At 40.6% G+C, this 20,960-nt stretch overlaps 1 protein-coding gene across 1 annotated transcript in view; it reads left to right on the forward strand.

Moving 5' to 3' along the window:
* LOC135717477 (peripheral plasma membrane protein CASK-like) overlaps positions 1-5,764 on the forward strand; it is an 850,957-nt gene extending 845,193 nt beyond the window's left edge. The window contains exon 12 of the mRNA XM_065239577.1: positions 5,683-5,764. Coding sequence (XP_065095649.1) covers positions 5,683-5,703 — 21 coding nt within the window. The 3' untranslated portion in view covers positions 5,704-5,764. The remainder of the gene's footprint in view (positions 1-5,682) is intronic.
* Positions 5,765-20,960: the final 15,196 nt, after the last annotated feature.

Here is a 20,960-nt window from a genome sequence, read left to right on the forward strand (position 1 = left end):
CCAACAAGTTACAGGAGTTCTTTAAAAAGCTTTCAAGGATCTTCAGAATTGAATTTCAAGAAACTTCATCTTTGATGTTCAAAAAGTACAAACCAAATAAGTTTAATGAGGAGAAAAAAAAATTATAATGAGCTTCATCACATGACTTTCACAAGAAACTAAAAACTTCATCATATTATGTCAGACAGCTTTCATCATAGAAATTCAAAGAATTTCATCATATAAATACAAGGAACTCCATCATAGAAGTTCGAATAATTCTCGAGGGGGGTGACTCTATCTAGAATGCAGGAACAATTTAGCTTTGCTGTTGTGACAGGCGTGCTCGCTTATTAGATAAAAAGGAGATTGATGGAGATTTTGAAAAAAAATTAATCAAAAGTTGGAGTGCGTTGCCAGTAGATAGATTTCCATAGATGCAAGAGATGAAACATTATTTTTCGTAGATTGATTCGCTTACGTAGGATTGAAGAAAAAATAAAAATAAATGCATTATTAAACTGCAAGCTATTTTATCATAAATGGTCAAAGAACTTCATCAAAGAAATTAAAAGATTTTTGTCACGAAATTTCAAAGAATTTCATCATATAAGTTCATGTAACTCATGTTATGTCAAATAAGTTCCAAGCACTAAAAGATTGATGAATTTCATACGAGAAGTTCAAAAAACTTCATCACAAAAATTGATGAAAAATTCATGAAGCTTCATGATCATAGAAATTTAAGAAACTCCATCCAAAAAATTACAGGATTTCTTTAAAAAAAAAAACTTTCAAGGATCTGAAGAATGGAATTTCAAGAAACTTCATCTTTGATATTCAAATAGTACAAACCAAATAAGTTTAATGAGTTGAAAAAAAGCTATAATGAACTTCATCACATGACTTTCACAAGAAACTAAAAACTTCATCATATTATTTCAGACATCTTTCATCATAGAAATTCAAAGAATTTCATCACATATATACAAGGAACTCCATCGTAGAAGTTAAAATAATTCACGAGGTGGGCGACTCTATCTAAAATGCAGGAAAAATTTAGCTTTGCTGTTGTGACAGGCGTGCTCGCTTAGTAGATAAAAAGGAGATTGATGGAGATTTAAAAACAAATCCTGCAAAATTTGGAGCGCGTTGCCCGTAGATGCAAGAGATGTAAAATTATTTTTAGTAGATTGATTCGCTAACGTAGGATTGTATGACCAACTAAAATTGATATTTAGATGTGTTGCACCCCTAGATACATAATTCATTGAAGTTTGATCAAAAACTTTCATCACATAAATTATTCAAAGAGATCAATATTGATATTAACACACGCCGAGTAACATCTTCGTAGTTTCATCACAATAGTTTGGATAATTTCATCAATAAAGTTCAAGGAATTTAAGCAAATATGTTCCATGAACTGCATTATAGAAGATTGAAGAACTTCATACGAGAAGTTAAAAAAAAACTTCATCTCAGATATTTATCAAAGAAGTTCATAGTCTTCTTCTACTTCTTCTCTTTTCTGTTTTAAGTTAAATCTGTCACTACAGTAAGTAAGGGCTAGTGTTAATGAAATTTCACGATCATACAAATTCAAGAAACTTCATTCTACAAGTTACATGATTTTGTTTTTAAAGCTTTCAAGGATCTTCAGCCTAGAATCTCATGAAAATTCATCACTGATGACATGGATATGGTATGCATGATATGGAACTACCACTCACTGTAGTAAAACAACTGTCGTTAGACTGTGGAATATCCTCGCTGTTCGACTTGATCAAGTTTAATAACATCTAATTGTACTAAACCTGCCATTGTATGAAGGTCCAAACACGGTTTGGGTGAATCCGTGGGCAACATTGCCCACGTGCATCCACGGGATAAATGAGAATCTCCTTCCAACAACAGGATCATACAACCGGTAAAAAAAAACAGGTCATCCAAAAGGAGAATGTCCCAATGAGTGGGGAGAAGAGCTCGCCCTCTATTCACGAAATGTCAAAGACAGGGAGTCTGTACAGTCTGGTTGACCCTCCCGTACCCTGCATTTGATGTTTCAATATAAATAATGGAATGAAAGTTAAGAGAAAAATAAAGACAAGATCCGATATGTTTCACAGGAATCTATGACATAACGATGATTTGGAAGAGCTCCTACAGATATTAAAATTCATCATTGATGACCAAAAACAGTATGGATGTCCAAACTTAATAAAAATGCTTGAAGATGTTGTCCATTGTTGCACAGTGTACTTCATTATAGAAAATTTTAAATTTTTTAATGAAGTCTTAATGAGTTTCATCATAGAAATCAGGAGCAGAAAAAAAAATAACTTCATCATAAGATTTCAGAATACTTCATCATAGAATTTCAAAGAACTTAATCATAGAAATTCATACAACTTTGTCATAGAAGTTTGGAAGGATGTGCATCTGCACATGCATCGAAAAACTTCGGCACATAAATTAATCAAATAAGATAAAGATGTTCATCACCATAGAAGTTCAAGGAACATCATCGTGGCAGCCCAATAAGCTCAATGAGTTTCATCATAAACGTTCGGATCATTCAAGTTCATGGAGTTTCATTAAAAAAGTTCAAGAATATTGATCAATGGATATTCCGAAAATATGTTTTTGGCTCATCTTTCACTTGCATTCTGAGAATCAAAGTGCGGAAATGAGCTCTTCCATTCAAGCTCCTGGGCCGTATCATCTTCAGTACATATCATGATTCTCCTGGCGGATAATTTAAATATTCCAGCTTCCATTCGCTAGATGACTTTTAAAAAATTTAATTTTGCCTCCTTAAAAAAAACAAACCAAAATGTCCGCCTCCGCTTGTTTCGCATCTTGTCGTGCCTTTCGGAAGCTTCCCCGATCCAACTAACCGTGAACTGACATTATTTATTTGCAGTTGGCAGCAGCAGTTGATCGTTTCCCTGGCTTGTCCGACGAGTGGGCAATTGAATTAAATGAAATTCATTTTAATTAATTGAGTTTTTCGTCATCGTCATCGTCCTCGCTCGTCGTATTTAGTCGAATCCAAAGTGGATGTGGAAGATTTTATTTTGACGAATCTCCTTCCGAAATGGGCTTCAAACAAGAATTCCGTGACCGGAATGATGAGCGAGTATTAGCCAGGACAGCTTCTTCTCCGGGTCTGTTTTTCCGGACGCCAGGAGTTGTTTATTCTTTCTCTAGGGCAATTTCGCATTTGACGGGACGTGTCACAACGTGAACCGACGATCAACCAGCGGCGATGGAATCCGGAAAAGAAATACACGTCAGCGTTTGGAGGAATTTCTCCCGGAATCACTAGTTAATAAAAAAAAACCGAGTGGGCAATAAAATCTGCATTATGGCCGCTGTCGCGTTGGAGTTGGGACTGGATGGTGAAAGGTGTGGAGGCGGGCGAGATCTGTCGACGAGTATTCAGTATTCCGTCCGGGTGTGTTGAAAACTCGTTAATTAAATTTCTCGAATTTCTTATATTTCAAACCGGACGACGCTACAGTTGGTTGGTCTTTGGTGGGGAAATGTTTTTCCTCGTGGAAATGACGGTTGATGAAACTGCTGAAGAGAGGGAGAAATTTGAGCAATTTTTGGGATTCTGCAAATCTCTGCCAGCGAAAGTCGTTAAATGTTGCCGGATTTATGAACTCCAGATTTAAGATAAGCAGCAATTTGAGCTTACTGTCTCTGCACTACTACATAACGGACGGGTTAACCTGGATGAGGATGATGATGATGAAGATGATGATGATGATGGTGGAGACGCTGAACTCGTAAAAAGCCGTTGGCAGATTTTGAGCTTTTTATGACTTTCAAATCTCGTTTCAACTTTTACGAGTGTGTCAAGTTTCTGTTATGCTAACAACATCTGCTGGAAAACTTTGAATAGAACACGACAGTGGAAGTTTTATGCTGTCACTGATTGGCGGAATCGTTGGATAGATTTTTGACACAGTTCAGTTCTTACACAATGCAGATACCAACCCTTCGGAAAGTCTTCTTTTAGTAATCAGTTTAAAGGGTGATACGGTCAAAATTTGGTCAAGGGAAAACGCGTGTAAATCGGTGAAATCGTTTATTTAAAAAATCAAATTAAATTTCTTTTTCAAGTTCAATTAGTATAAAATTCAGGAAAAATATTCAGTTAGGCTTCCGCTTTTCCAAATCCGAATTGCCGGGCTTCATCGCGATTTGGAGTCACTACCTTCTTGTAAGTCGATAGTCCGGCTCGTTTTTTGGCTCGATGCACGGTTGTAGACGATACACCCAGCTTATTTGCGGCATCTCGGAGAGAGAGGTTAGGGTTTCGCTTGAAACTACCGGCAACTCTCTTTGTCGTCTCAGCGGCTTCCGGTTTTCGATTTCCCCCCGATCCAGACTTCCTGGCTGTCGACAAACGTTCCCCAAACACTTTAATTACATTTGTAACGGTTGATTTGGCAACTTTTAGCGATTTTGCCAACTTTGCGTGCGAGTAGCTCGGATTTTCGCGATGCGCGAGCAAAATTTTGATACGCTGCTCTTCTTGCTTGGACGGCATTTTGACAACTGAAGAGTGAATTCCAAAATCAAAATAGGAGCAACATTCTACACACACACACCTTCAAAATGAGGGGTGTTCAGGTTTTTTAAATGCAAAATTGAAAGAAATACGTCAAGTTGATATTGACCAAATTTTGACCGTATCACCCTTTAGATTCACTAAAATCCAGGTCATCATAATTGGAACCTATCTCACTTCGCTGCGGCAATGATCAATTGAGTTCCATGTCAAGTCTGCTTGACCAAAGATGTTAATTCATGCACATACTCCAAACTGAATGTAAACACGATTCCACCAACCTGCAAAGGTTGTATTGTGTATGCTTAAGGCATCCAATTACCAGGAAACGTTCTTGTGTATACGGAAATCTGTATCCGTAGCATCCATTGCCAATATGATTTACATTTCCTTCCTTGTGCGGCTACAAACACCATAACAAGATTGAAGTGCTTTTCCCAGACTAGATATGTGCAGTGTTTATCAAGCGCAAGAACATAGCTATCATTATGGGAAAGTAATTGAATTTAATTTAAGCAAAAAAGCTGTGCACCGGATCATTTTGAATTTCTTTCTGTGTCTTTTTCAAACTCTAATTCACCCTCAACAAATTTCCTTCTTATCTATTGCGATAAATCTTTCAACCGTAGAAAACAGATTCCTGTCTAATTAATTCAATTATTTACCTGCGTTGATACCCCCATCACCTCCCCATCTCCCTTGAAGCCGAGCGCCAGCTCCGAGGTCTCACAGCAAACACTTTCAGCATGATTAGAACATGACTTAGGAGGACTTTACCACCCATCGCTTTCTCGGTGTGCTCGTAAAAAAGGGGATTTTCACCTTTCCATTTGCAGAATTCCTCTTCCATTTGCGATTAAATTCAAACTCAGTTGAAATGAGTTTCACAAGTTTGGTCCAATCTGGGACTGACTGTGGGGGAAAAGTTAGCATGTAAGTAGCTTGATTAAGTCCTCACTCTCAGCAAAAAAGAAAAAGAGGGAAACCAAATGACATAATGTATCCGATTTCAGATTATTTTTTACTTTGCTATCGTTGGCAAAATTAGTTTTGCATCCAATGATGCTTATTTCAAAATGGTCCGTTCTAACTTGGTTTTTTTTCGAATTTATTTTCAGGTGAGTCATTTGAAACGATGAAACATGACCGACGGAAGGAATGGAGGTTTGTACACTGTCAGTTGTTATGTTTGTGTTGAATGATTGACCAGAGGGGGTTTAACCGATGACATCGAATTATTGGTATTGGGAACAGGAATGTTCTCATTTGCCGATTTGTCAAATGGCAGATAAAGAGATTAGCCCAAACACGTTGATTGTTTTGTTTTATTATTATTTACTTGATGAGATGCTCAGCTATGTTCAATTGCTATGCCGGCTATTTCTGTATAATTTCCTGGAGTAAACATTTAAGGAATCTTGGAAGCTTGACAATTTCCCGTGCCAAATCCTGAAATATTACGGATTTCACATATACCAATGGGTTCTTATTTTTTGGCCATACTGTAGTCACTTTATCTATGTTACCAAAATCGGGATCTTTTTAGCTTGTCACTAAACAAATTTCCATATTGGGGCCCTAATTTGGGCCTATACATAAATTCAGCAATCGACTAAATTTTCAATACCGACCAAAAATATTCATTAGTACCGTCCTAATGACGCGTTCCTGTAGATAAAATTAATAAATAGCAGATTTTTAGCGATGGGCCCAATCTAAAATCCATAGGCCAACTTTAGATCCATTTCCCCTATGTTTTGTTCTCGTGTTGCTGAAAAAATTGTGCTTGTTATGCTCTCGCATTTCCCTTTGTGCCCCGGTTTGACCTCGATGGCACGTGATCTCTTTTTCGGTTGGTGCGATGAACCAGGCTTTTGTTCATGCTAGTGTCGAGCAGAGATGCCAGGTTTTTTTTTAACAGAATCTGAATTTCACATAACATTCATGTGATCACATTAGTCTATTATATATGATAAATCACTTAAATTTCATTTGACACATAAGGTCCATGCTCTTTTGTGGTGCAATTCCCTAATATGATATCAAATGAAAGTTGAGTGAAATTCTAATGAATATTTTTTATTGGATATGTGATTTATACTGATATACTTCTAGAATGAGTAAATTTTTCATATTCGAAAAAGATATATGAGGCTCAGTCTACAAGTAAACTTGAGTAAATTTGAGTCGATCTTAAATGCCATGTAGTGTGGAAATCCGTTTGTAACTTAGTGCTGGTCCTTTTGCACGCCAGCAGCGGGGGAACGAGCACATCTTAGTGAGAGATTCAACTTTCCACCACCTAAATATGGAGAAATCGACAATCAAAAGAGCAATTTCTAAGCTTACTAATACGATTCTAAACTCTCCGTGCTCAAAAAGTGTTGATGCATCAGGATCAGGTTTGCTAAAAAGATTAAGAATAGCGAAATCAAGATCATCGAGAAATGGAGAGTACTGTACAACGAAGCCAAGTACAATGAATTGGCGCTAAGCACTAACACTGTTGTAACCATTTTACAAACACAGTTTTAAAATAAGATATATCAAGCAAAATATTCATTACATTTTGCAAAATAATTACACAACTGGGGGAGACAAACTTGGCTAAATATAACACAATTTGATGATACCAGCCTTTTTGCCTTTCTGGTACACCAAGGTGTACCGAAAGGCTATGATATCACTTGAAAAACACAATTTCGTTCCAAGACCCGGAGAGACGAATGGCATATACCAATAGACTCATCTCAACGGGATCGTAAAATGTTTCTGTATGTATGTTTGTATGTATTAATGTGTGTATGAATGTATGTATGTAAGTTCGTATGAGTGTATCTCACTCAATTTTTGCTGAAGAAATGGCTGGATCAATTTGAGTGGAACAAGTTCGAGAAGATGTGTTTCAGATCCCCATAGATTGCTATTGATTTTTTTCCCGATCGGAATTATAGTTCCGAAGATATGAACTAAAATGTGAATTCCAGATTCCACTGGGAAATTTGCAAAAGATTTATCTATCAAACATTCATCATGCGACACTTCAAATCACATTAGAATTTACTATAAGATCAATGGTGGACATATTCAGACCCAATGATCACAATGGCCTCTTTCAGATGTACCGGGTACCCACGGGAAGTGGACAGATTCTGACATGCGTCCAAATGCATCGTGCGATACTTCAAATCACATGGAACTCAACATAATGATTAGTGCAAGTATTTATGTAAGAAGGAAGGGTTTAGAGTTGAGAGAATAACGAAAAAGTAACTTTATTAACTGATTAAATCTTACAACGCGCACACGCGAGGTACTTCGTGCTACGGTTTGGTAATAACTGATTTCTTCACAAGTTTGGCCGAGGGGCTACCCGTTCGTTCCCCACGGCCATTTCTGGCACTACTTCCGACCCGGAAGTGTCCACAGCTTGATACAATCACCAGCAGATGATGTCTTCTTAGGCCCTTCGGTTTCGTCGTCGATTTTTAGCACTTCGTAACGATCATTGGGAAGCACATTGATGATCTCGTACGGTCCAAAGAACTTTGGCTTCACCTTCTGACCGATACCAAACTGGGTTTTCGGTGTCGCCACCAGATCTCCAACTTGATACTTCTCAGCCGGCTTCCTGCGTAGGTTGTAATATTTTCGATTCTCGTCTTGCATTATCTGGATACTCTTGGGTGCCGTCTTCCTCAGCTCCTCTCTTTCCTCCTCAAAGATTCCAAGCAATTTCTTTTGCAGCATTTCATGTAAAATCTGGTCCTTCTTGGTCCGCATTTCCATGGCGGTCAGCAATTGAAAGGGTGTTAAACCAATCGCTCTCTGCCAGCTGTTATTCAAGCATTTCTGAACGTCAGAAACTTGCTTGAACCACTCTTCAGGTTTATCTACGGAAATCTTGGTGATCATTGGAATAATGATCCGATGAATTCGTTCAACTTGTCCATTGCCGCGTGGCACATCAGTGGCGATCTTGTGTAACTCGATGTTCTTCATCATCTTGGTCCTGACGTGAAAGCCGCTCCTCGATCGCAAATGATTCTCCTCGGGTAACCGAAGGTGTCGGTAATAACTCGAAGTTTCTTCACGGCTTCTTCAGCGGTAGTTGACTTCGTTAGGAATAGCAATACAAACTTGGAAAAGGGGTCGATGACCGTTAAGACACAGATAAACAGACGTAATTCTTTGAATAAAATTATCTTCAAAACATAGTACCGCCAAACATAGGACTTCAGTAACGACATCTCGCGGGCTTCTCGCGGAAAACAAGCTTGCTCGCTGATTCGCAAACAATGTTGCATGCAAGAAAAACCGAATAGATAGAAACGTCAAAGTGATCCGATGCCAGCGCTGCGGAGAGTAGTTCGCGGAAACGATAACATTCAAATCAATCGTTAAATGCGCAAACGATGATCCAGAATGAAGAGTTACGTCTGTTTGTCTGTGGTTAAGATATAGTTGGACGCCTTGCTGATCCACAACGGAATATCGCCCTTCGGGATTGGCTGTAACTCTCCTTCAGGCTTTCCTTTTTTTCTCTTTTCGTTGACGATGCAGGTGACACATGTGGCAATGCAGTGCTTGATCTTCTCTTCCAGTCCTGGTATGAAATAATCCGCATCGATCCTTTCCTTCGTCTTCTTGACACCGAAATGTCCTCTTTCATGAGCCGATCGGATAATCTCCACTTCCATAGACTCCGGAACGTAGATTGGCCTCGATTCGCCATCACCTTTGTTCAGGACATCATTGGAAACAGTGTAGCCGTTGGATTCATCACCTTGATCCAACGCTGATGAAATCGCCTTCAATCTGTCGTCATTGTTTTGTGCTGCACGCATTTTTGCGACAATCGGTGCAGACACGACCATTACACTTGCTCTTGAAAGTGCATCTACGTGAGGAAGCTTTTCTCCCCGACGATGTTCAACTTCGTAGATGAATTTGGCTAAATCCACTACCCAGCGTGCAATTCGAGCATGCAACTTTTTCTTGGACATCGAATCCTTGAAGGCCATGCAGTCCGTAACGGTCTTGAACCTATGACCTTGCAGATAGCACCGAAGCAGCATCGTCGTCTGCCTCATCGGCCTCCTATTGCTCGTTTGCAGTCATCGTCGTGTCATGATTGATGATTCGCTTTGCCATAGTCTTTTTATTGCCGGCAGTTGGCAATCCTCGTTTTTCGCACTCGCGCATGATTCCGATCTTCGTGAGCGTTTCCCACAAATCTGCGATCTGTTCCGCCATAAGGAAACGTCCGAATTGCGTCGATTAATTTTATCGAAATTAAATCACATCGCGTACACTGTCTCAACAGCTTTTGTAAACAATGCCTTCATTCCATGATGTATTGAAAGTCAAGGCTCGCCCACGCAAATCAACATCACGAACAGGTAGGGTAAGACGTCCCCTACCCGACGGTAATGTTGGTTTGCGTGGACATGCCTTGAATTCCTAGAAATCTTCGAGAGAAATCATTGTTTACAAAAGCTGTTACGCCCTTATTCCAACTCTATCTAGAACTATGACCTTCTATAACAGTGACAGCTCGTTCCTGTGCACGCTAACTTGAAAGTACTCATTAATGAGTAAAAAAGGACCCATTTTGAAGAAAAGTGGCTTAACTCATTAATGATTAAACAAATTTAACCCATTAATGAGTAACTCATTTAATGAGTTAAGCCACTTTTCTTCAAAATGGGTCTTTTCAACCATTAATGGGTACTTTCAAGCTAGCGTGTGTGGTTTTGAAAACGGGCGAATTTCTAATCCGTGTTGCAAAATGCACTGCACGTGTAATTTGATTACTGATGTAAAACAGTGATTTCAAAAGTCTGTAAATATTTGTGAAAAAAAACTGAAAAATATAATTTCACAATATCTCCACCACCTCCTTGAAATTACGTCTCGTTATCAAAACCCCGAATTCTGCGTGGAAATAATTTGTTTAGATTATTAACCAAAATATAATCTCTTATTTAGGCTGGCACAAATCACAAGTTTTTTCGATGCTCGCACCAGCCGAGGGAGAGGGGGGGGGGATTATAAATAAACTAAAAATAAAATGAACCATATATTTCAAACTTTTACATTACTTCTTAGTCTTCGCCTTATACTTCTTTGAAGCCGTGATTTTTTGACACTAATGCATAACGTGGCTCCTGTTGTTGAAATGTTGACTTTATTATGTTTACTATTCGGGTTTTCAACAAGACATTTCGCGCATAAGTTTTTGTATCCTTTTGAGGAAGAACATTGGTTATAATGTAGATGAGTAGGATCAAAGCAACTGATTTTTGGATTTTGATGAATTCCGGGTAAACCAGGAATACTACAAACCTAATAGTGTTTATCAAAAAAATACTCTGTTTTCGATAGTTCCTCCTTATTCAAATATAACATGGCAAAACAGGAAACCCAAATTGATATGAAAATACCTGCTTTATAAATCTAATACCCAGTTTTCAACAATTGTGCGTGCCTAAAAAACGTATGGATTCAGGAAAGTCTATTCAACAAAATCTAAGCCTACTATTCAAAGGAAGGAGCCAAAATCCATCTTGGTTGAACATAAAACCAAAAATACGTGCTTTTGTCAATTGAAGCCTGTCTTTGTGAAAAAAAAAAATAAAAAATAATCTTCACGTATGAATACAGCAAGGTTCATTCTATAAAATCTAAGAAAACTTTCAAGGGACGGTATCAAAATCCAACTTAACAGAAAAAGAATTTCAAATTACAAAAAAAAAAAAATACGTTTCGAATTACAAACCCGGTTTACCCTTCACGTATGAATTAAACAAGGTCCATTCTATAAAATACAAGCCTATTTTTCAAAAGTATGAGCCGAAATGCAATTTAGCAGAACGGAAAAAAAAACAAATTTCTATGGAAAGACGAATGGATTCAGCAATTATATAAATTCCACGCCTATTTTTCAAAGGAAGGGGCTGAAATTCAACTTGACAGGACAGAAAATCAAAGATTTTATAAAAATAAGTAGTTTTGTGAATTTAAACTCGGTTTTCTAAACAAATGAGAAATTCAACCCTCACGTGTGGATCCAACAAATTCTATTCTAAAAGCTCATTTTTCAAAGATAGGATCCAAATTCAGTTTGGCAAAACAGAAAAAAAAAAATCTATGAAAATACCTGCTTTTGTGAATATTAATCCAGTCTGTCCTTCACGGATGGATTCAGCAAATTCCATTCTATAAAATCCAAGCACAAATTTCAAACGATAGAACGGAAATCCAAATTGGCTTCAAAGAAAATCTTCCACCACGTATGAACTCACAAAAGTCTATTATATAGAATCCAAACTTGTTCTTCAAAGAACGGAGCCAAAATTGGCGATTATAGGGTAGTTAGCGGGCTTGGTGGTTACTTGGGTATATTAAAAGTTACACACTTAGTTTTTTCTACCGAGCTCGGCTGTGCAAATCTCGGCAAAAATAGGTTTAACTGAGATCTCAGTAAAAGTAACATTTGATTGCTAAGTCTCGGATAGTGCTTAGCTGAATCTCAGCAAACAAATGAAATGTTTGCTGAGATCTCAGTAAAACTTGTTTTGCCAAGATTTGCACAGCCGAGCTTGGTAGAAAAAATCTAAGTGTGTAGTTAATTTACTTCAGGAAAGCTCAGACTGACATTAAATATCATTCAATCACTCAATATAAAAGCCGAAATTCAACTTGACTGAATTTAATAAAAATATATAATTTTCAGAATTTAAACCCCGTTTTCTAAAAAAAATGTGCATGCTTTAAAAAATGTACCATCACGCATGGATTCAGCAAGGTCCATTCTATAAAATCTAAGCCTATTTTTCAAAGGACGCAGCCAAAATCCAACATGGCCTTGCAAAATTCTAGTCCTGGAAGCTGTCCGCAACCGACCTTTACATAGATTTCATCATCCATAAGTATGCACCCATCGGACTTGGTCAGCAGGTCATACAGCTTTCGAGCACGGGTTCTAGCTACGGTATTCTGCGTGAATGATCGATTTGGCTTGGTATGCTTGTTAGCCTTCACGGCATCATAACAAGGCCTGTAAGCCAGGTGGCATTATACTTTTGACGTAGTACTAAGTCTTTAATTTCTATACTGGGGATAACTTAAAAAAAAATCAAAATTCCCAAACACGGACGCAACGATAGAGCGCAAATCGAACACACGACACATTGCGCATGCTCACATGAACGAGCACAATGCTCGGTTGACCGCTCACCCCTTCAACAATCAAAGGAATGGAGGAGAAAAGCAGCGATAATAAAAACGCTTGCATATCGTTTTATTCGTCCCACTGCCAGACTGTTGTGCAGTACAGTTGACGTTTTTCTCTCGCTCTCTTCGTTTGTTCGATTTCGTTGTTCCGTTTTATCTCGCGTTGAATAGAGACGCTCTCGCTGACTCAGCCATGGGTAAAAATCGCGCGGTGGCGAGAGTGCTGGCAATCCCGGGAAACGGTCTAGGCCTGAAAACAACAGTGACAGTGCGACAGCCGCGAAGAAGCTGCTCGACAACAATCGGTTCTCCGTTCTGAAGGACGGTGCAGAACCGATGACGGAAACAACAGGACTGTCGAAGAAGGACAGAATGCCGGTCTTCTACCGGAAAGGCTTCCCTCCCGGACTGCGGGAAAAAATAAACTTCTTCATCACTCAGGGCGTCCGGTGCACCATCCAGCTGGGCACGGAAGGATACAAACTGATGGTTCCGGCATTGAAATATTACAAGGCGGTACAGACCATACTGGACCAATCACAGGTGGAGTACTTCTCCCACGACATCGGGAGGTCGTCCTGCGCGGATTATACGACATGGACACAGGCGTCCTCTTGGAAGAGGGTGGCTATTGGACTGAAGCCGGTGCAAATTCACAAGATGGCCCGCCACAATAAGGCCGTCAAGTACCGCCTCCAGCTATACCTGGTTCACCTTGAGAAGAACTCAACAACTTTGATGGACCTCCAGCGGTAAAAGCTGGTCTCCCGTGGAGTCACCCAATGCTCGAATTGCCTGCTGTATCAAGAATTGCCACTGCATCAAGTGGGGCAAACAACACAAAACCGACGCCTGCGACAGACTCGATGAAGCCGATCCCATTTGCGCCAACTGCGGTGTTGCTCACAAAGCTACAGGCAAGGCCTGCCCGAAGCGCGCCGAGTACATCGAAATCCGGAAGAAAGCATCGATGAAAAACCAGCCCGGTCGCAAGCAGGTGCCGGAGATGAATGATCAGAACTTCCCACCGGTTCCACGACGACCGATTCCAGTGCTGCCACTCAATCAACGATTGGCTGTTGCTCATGCCGCTGCTACTCAAGCTCAAACTGCCGGAGCCTCTGCAAACTCAGGTCAACAGACGACTGCTGTTCCACAGCCGCAGGATCTCCTCTCAGCCCCTGGGCTAAACTGGCGTCAGGATGGACCGTCCCTACCGCAGCCCGAAATCAACGATGGTTCTTCGTTTACCGCAGCGGAACTAATGATCATCTTTTTCAAGATGCACGACATTGCCAACACCATCAAAAACAAATCCGACCTGCTCCAAGCTGTGGCTACCTTTATGCTCAGTTATGAACCATGAGCTCATCAAAATCGCAAACTGGAACGCTTGCTCGCTCAAGAGCAAAATTATCGAGTTCATTGACTTCCTCAACGAACAGAGCATCGACATCGCTATCAACCGGAGATGAACGTATTTATTCCTGGATTCCGGCTTGTGAGGCTGGATCGGACAAGCTCTAGAGGTGGTGGTGTGGCCACCACTACCAGGAACAATATCTGCTGCCGGCTCCTACCCAGTTTCCAGCTGAAAATGGTTGAAGCATTGAGAGTGGATAGTTCTTTTTGAAACGCCAGGGATGGATCCGCGGCAGACCTGCGGAGGGATATTGTCAACATGAACGGCAAACATCAAGCTTAGGGCAACCAAAGGCGGAATCTAAACGGCACCATCCTGAACGACGACTTGCAAGAGGCTCACTACACCGTCCTGGCGCCTGACTCTCCCACCCGGCTGATTTCTTCCGGCGTGCGTGCACTCCATCGTCGACATCTTCGTTAGCAACATGGGAGACAACATCTCGCAAGCTGTGACCCATCAGGAGCTGAGTTCGGACCACTATCCGGTGGTGGCCGAAGTGGGCTCACCCGTCAAACGATTCCAAGCTTCCCGACGCAACTATCATCGTGTCAGCTGGGATGAGTTCCAAGACTGTGTCGACTCCACTGTCGACTACGGTGTCCTTCCGGAGACGCCCGAAGACGTGATCGGTGTCTGCGTTCCATCGAGGAGGTGATATCCCGGACCAGGGAACAACACGTGCCAGGTGAGCAACACTCTGAAAATTGATAGAATTACCAAAAACTTGGTTAGACTCCGTAGCTCAATTCGAAGGCAATACCAACGTTCTGGCTTGCCTGTCTTGAAGACCCACTGTAATTGCCTAACAAAACCATCCAAGTCAGGTTGGTGGTCCTCAAAAATCAGAACTTCAGGATCCGCTCTCTCCCAGATTGTGCAAATCCCTATTGGAAACTAACCAAAATCCTTAAAAATAAGCCAAGACCCATTCCACCACTTACACCATGAATAGTCCCGGCGACCCAGTGGTTCATTTGATAGCTCCAGAAGAGAAGGCTGCCGCGACAGGTCAACACTTCGTCAGCTCCCATAATCTCGGACAAAACTTCGTCAGCCCTCCCAAAGCTCAGGTTGCTGAAAACGCAACCAACCTCCATCAGATTCCTAATAATTTCCCCGAGGAATCCAAAATTACGGCTGACGAACTGTTGTCCTATATCAAATCATCTAAAAACATGAAGGCCACAGGTTTTGATAACATCCTGAATCTGGAACTCAAACACTTGAGTTCTACATTCTACAACTTTTAATCAGTGTCTCAGACTTGGCTACTTCCCCTCGTGTTGGAAGTCAGCCAAAGTTATACCCATCCGGAAACCTGGGAATGATCCGTCCTCTCATTCAAGTTATCGACCAATCAGCCTTCTCTCAGTTATCAAAACTGTTCGAAAGAGCAGTCTATCACCGGCTCCTAACAGGTGCCGAAGAAAACAACTTGTTACTCGAGGAACAGTTTGGCTTTCTGAAAGGGCGTTCAACCGTCCACCAGCAGACTCGAGTAACAAACATTCTCAGACGGATCAAGTCTGTTTCGAAAACATCTTCCATGGCGTTGTTGAACATTGAAAAAGCGTTCGACAATGTCTGGCATGATGGCCTGGTGTTCAAATTGCACCATTATGGTCTTCCAATCTTCTAGTGAAGATAATTAACAACTATCTATCAGACAGAACGTTCCGAGCCTCTCTGAATGGCATCACATCGGATGCTTTCAACATCGGTGCCGGGGTTCCACAAGGAAGCATCCTTGGCTCCATTCTATTCAACCTGTTCACCTCCGATAGTCCGGCTCTCCCTGATGGTGGATCGTTGTCTCTGTTCGCGGATGACACATCCATCCTCTACAAGGGTGGGGTCATCGGAACTCTGACCGCCAATCTTTAGAGAGGCCTGGACGTCCTGTCTGTCCTGTTCCACACTCTAAATCTCCCAGACTTGTTCCATCGGAGAACAATAAGATCTGCCTGAACGGCACAGTGTTGGAATGGTCGAAAGAGGTAGTCTACAGCAAGCTGATTTTCAGGGAGCACGTTGATAAAACGAAAACCAAGTGTAATATCCTGATAAGATCCTTGTATCCACTCATCAACAGGAGGTCTACCCTGTCCCTGAAAAATAAGCTTTCTGTCTACAAACAAATCATCCTTCCCGTAATCAAGTACGGTATGCCAATCTGTGAGAGTTGCGCCAAATGTCATCACCTCAAACTCTAAAGGATCCAGACAAGATCCTTAGGATGATCCTAAACAGTCCCCGCGAACTAGAAATTCTTAGATCCACCTCTTGGCTGGAATTCAGACATTAGCAGAACGGAGAGTTTTTATCCTGGAAACGTTTAGAGACACCTGTCTGAGATCAACTCATCAGGTCATCCGATCATCCGTGGCACGTTAGGCTAAGTTATACTCGTAGTAAGGTACGTTATCCCTTTCTTCAATTCAAACATAACGCACTCCCCAAGAGGTATTCTGCAGACTAGTAGAAAAACGTGAATACGTAAATAATAATAACAAATGAAACAAAGATGAAGAACCTGATAGGCTAATCAATTAAAATGTTAAAACAACGTAAAATCATAATTAACAGAAATAAACGTTATTTTACTACTAGAGAGATCCCAGAACTCTTCAAATGATACGGCATACCTACAATTGAATGAGGATTCATCTTGAGAGATGCTGGCTCTCTCAGGATGAATCCTCATTCAATTGATACCCGTATCAAAAACGAATACCTCATTACTCTTCCACAATGGTATCTCCTACCTTCGGGATGAAACTAAACAATGTAAAAAAGTAAATTGAAAGGAACTTTTTCGTTTCCGTGCCACTGACCGAACTAGAAGTTTCATGAACAATTGCTTCACCATTATAGTTGGGCAAAGTTTTAAACAAAACAAATGATCTCTTTCTCCCTCTCTTGAAGAGTGGCTAAGTTGAATATACCTACTTGGCTTGCCACGTGGCAAAATCAACCATGTACATTTCAGCACATCTCATCTCTTCGAACATTAAAACAGAGCTTACTTGTGTCTCAAAACAACTTGTTCAACAAGCATGGAATGGAACAAGGAAATCTCCTGCATCGCAATTGTTCCGTTTCTCAGCAAACATCGAACTTTTCCAAGAATCGCTCTCGGCTAAAATCCGAACAAAAGCAAAACATCACTACCTAGTCCACTTTGTGTCCTCCCACTCTCCCACAAGCACGATGACAAAGCAACTGCTTTCCAGTTCAAAAGGCTCTCCAACATTTGTTAACTGGTAACTATCCACGCCCCCTCCCCCGCCATCCAACACAAAAGCTTGGCTACGTATTCAAAGATTTCGTCCAGATCGCTCGCAGGCAGTTTCGCCAACAATTCATCATGTGTCGGCTGCCGACCGGCGTGCCCTACTCGTTTTCTTAGTTACGTTTTTTTTTCGATGGAGGGGGGGGGGGCTCCCGAAAAAAAAGTGATCAGTCAGAAGATGGATTCCATCTTCCATTTGTCCTGCCGGGGAGAAGAATAAAAAAAAAACTTCTCTCTTTCGCTCGTTTCCCGAAGCGCAATCTAATCAACTGATGGGCCGGAAAAGTTTACATTTTGGGATGCGAGTTCGATTCAAGTGTGCCGGCCCCCGGAGCTGGAGCTTTTCGTGTATAATTTTCTTTTTAATATGTTTTCCATGAACTTGAAATGGACAGGCGGCGGCGGCAGTCAGTGATGGTGCTGCCTGCGAAGAAAAAGATGCCTTTTGGGGTCGATTCGAGTGGATTCAGGGATTCTCTTTTTTTTTGGTAGGGCGGATTGGAACCAACACATCCGAAAGTCTACGCATTCATACATACGTAATTTGAAGTGAGGAAAAGCAGGAGGAAACAATTTGTCAGTGAATTTTATGTTCATTTTTTTTTTTTCGTGAAGTATGGTCTGCTTTTCATTCCATTTTCTGTTGTATCATGGTTTGAATGTCAGTTTTCGGTGGACAGTAACGGTCACCGTCAGAAGAAATGAGGCTCGAAAATAAATGGATAAGAACAATGGCATCGTAATTTTCAACTACATTAATCACCGGTGAAATGACAGCATAATGTCTTGGAGACGATGGGAAAATGTTCCACAAGGGATATATCTTCACTCAATGTTGGCCGATTATATGAACGTGGAAAGGTAGCATAAATGGGATGAGTGTGGTTTGATTCCATTGGGTGATGGATCGCTCTTTGGAGCATCGTTTATTATTTTTCAATATTGAAAGCTAACGTTAAGTCGATTTGAATTTTCATTAAATCCATCTTAAAAGAGATACGTAGGTTAACGCTAGTATTCTCCCGAAATTTTTTCAAAAAAATTGAATCGTTTGGCCACACTTAGTGTTTCCACTGAAGATTCACTAGAGTGCGCTCTCTGTGAAAACACAAAGTGTGGATTGTGGTAGATAGAGTTGATGTGGAATATTAATGATAAATGATAATTTTATTTGAAGGTACAACAATTTGAGAATTAAATCAAGTAGGGGAAATGACGGCTTCGGCATGCCAGGATATTTTCGGCAACCCAAATTGAAACACTATTTTCACTGGATTTTCTTACGAAAACACTTCGCTGAATGTTTATTTATGCTTTCAGCTTCAATTTGACTATATTTTTACCACTGAGAAAAAGCAATCTAGCAAGGTTTTCTTAAAATGAAACACACGCACTAAAAATTGTAGCTGATTTCGAGTTGCCGATAATAGAACAGCAGATTTACATGCAGTTCAAATGGAACGGTTGCCGAAGAAAAACTGGTTGCCGACAATACTCGCTCTCACTAGAGAAGATTGGAGCTTTGTAAAAGCGTTTCAAAACAGTTTTTGACAATTCTTTCGACTGGAATTGTTAGAGCAGCTGGCAGCAAAAGATTGTAAACAAACCAATACTGCATATGTGTACGTTCCTTAGAGAAAAGGCTATAGAAAGAAGGTCGCTGCTTAGGTTGCCGAGAATACGTAAATTCCCCTAATTAAACATTCAATATGAGCAGAATCTAGTTAGCGTGGAACATGGCAGAGGTGATAGTAGAAAAGAGAGCAGGAGAACAAAATCCCATTACGTCGTGAGGGGAAATCCCGTCACAGCTAGTAGCACTGACTGGGTAAAGAAGGGGAAATTAAGAAGGGTATAAATACGGGCTAGCTGAGCTCAGCTCGTTGGAACAAACCAATCCCACCAAGGTGGTCGACCGTGTACTAAGTCTAGGACTAATTCTGTAAAACAAATTTTGAATTTTGCCCATACCTAAAGATGAAGAAAGCAATTAAATCACTTAGTAAAAATTTATATGGTAATCGTCCAAGTTAAACTAAAATAAAGATCATTTAAACTAACTCAGCTCGTTGAAGCATTCTTGTGACGATTGTTGAAAGCAACGGATGTACAGCAGCAGCATCAGAAGCAGCAGCATCAGAAGCAGCAGCAGCAGCAGCAGCAGGAACAGCAACAACAGCAGAAATACCAGCAGCAGTGGAAGGAAGCAGATCAGCCGAGATTCGTGTAGCCGTGACCAGAGTTACATTTTCCTCGTGTGTGCAAAAATGTGCTGCCGAGACTCTCAACAAACCGTCTCCCGTCGCAACGAAAACAACATGTGACGAGCGAGAAAGAGACACGCGAGAATAAGATACGAGCGAGAAACAAATGCGACACCCAAAAATCCTGGCGTGCGGGAGGCTCGCGCTGATCTCATGTGCCTCATCTCATGTGGTACAATTAATGCTAGAACTGCAGAGCTCGAAGTTCTGGAAGGTATAAGTAAGCAAAATACAGTCTGTTGAAACTTGGTTGCTTTGACCGACATTTCATTTGCGTTTGCACAAACCATTCCTATTTTAGAGGAAAGGTAGCATATATTTGCAGTGCTTGAATTCTTGAAATCCTCTAATAGCAAAAGCCATTAATTGGCTGGTCAATTAGAATATTCTTTGTTCATTTTTTTCCGGTTCAACACTTAACTTCACTTGCATGACTAACATCTTTTGACACGTTATTTTCAAAATATAGAATGAACAAAAAATCTACAAAAAGTGTATCGGTATTGTTTAGTACGGGGATTTGACCGTTGCAAGACGTTCACACATTTTCAACGTAATTTAACCGTTCATCGGCATCACAACTGGTATACATTGTTAGATGGAATGTTACGTATTTTGAATAGATTATATCGGAATGCTACGAATGCAGCAATGTTGCATATGATAATTCAATGGGTGGAAGAATTTTTTGCAGAACATTTTTTTCTTGGCGTATTACCTTTACGCTTTCACTTGTACTTTGTAACCATTACTTTAAAAATGTTCAGATTTTTTTTAATGTGCCTCATGTGATCGAACATTCAGATGAATTCTATAACAGAAGCGGTGACCCAATAGCTGCAGCAAAATAGAGACATGAACGGGCATCGTTGGCTTTAACTCAGATGAGCGTGTAGACCAGTACAGTGATATATTTACCACTTCAATTATAAATATCACCAAGTCTACCGAATTTCTGTTCCGTTCCTTCAAATCGCTTTCTGGTTGGCACGGTACGATCTAGGTGGCTTCTGCTGACCATTGCTCTGCGGGTTTCGATGGCATCGTTTTCGCGTTGATGTCCTTAATCGCTAAGAAGAAATAACCTTTTCGGTTAGATAATGGGCGAACTTGCCTTTGTATACCAACAGTGTCAGAAGGAAGCACCTGAGTATCGGCACCAATTCCACAAAGTGA

This window comes from Ochlerotatus camptorhynchus, unplaced genomic scaffold (genome assembly GCF_037179485.1).
Source record: "Ochlerotatus camptorhynchus isolate MF236.1 unplaced genomic scaffold, CSIRO-AGI_Acam_v1.1 ptg000056l, whole genome shotgun sequence".
In the NCBI taxonomy this organism is placed as follows: domain Eukaryota; kingdom Metazoa; phylum Arthropoda; class Insecta; order Diptera; family Culicidae; genus Ochlerotatus; species Ochlerotatus camptorhynchus.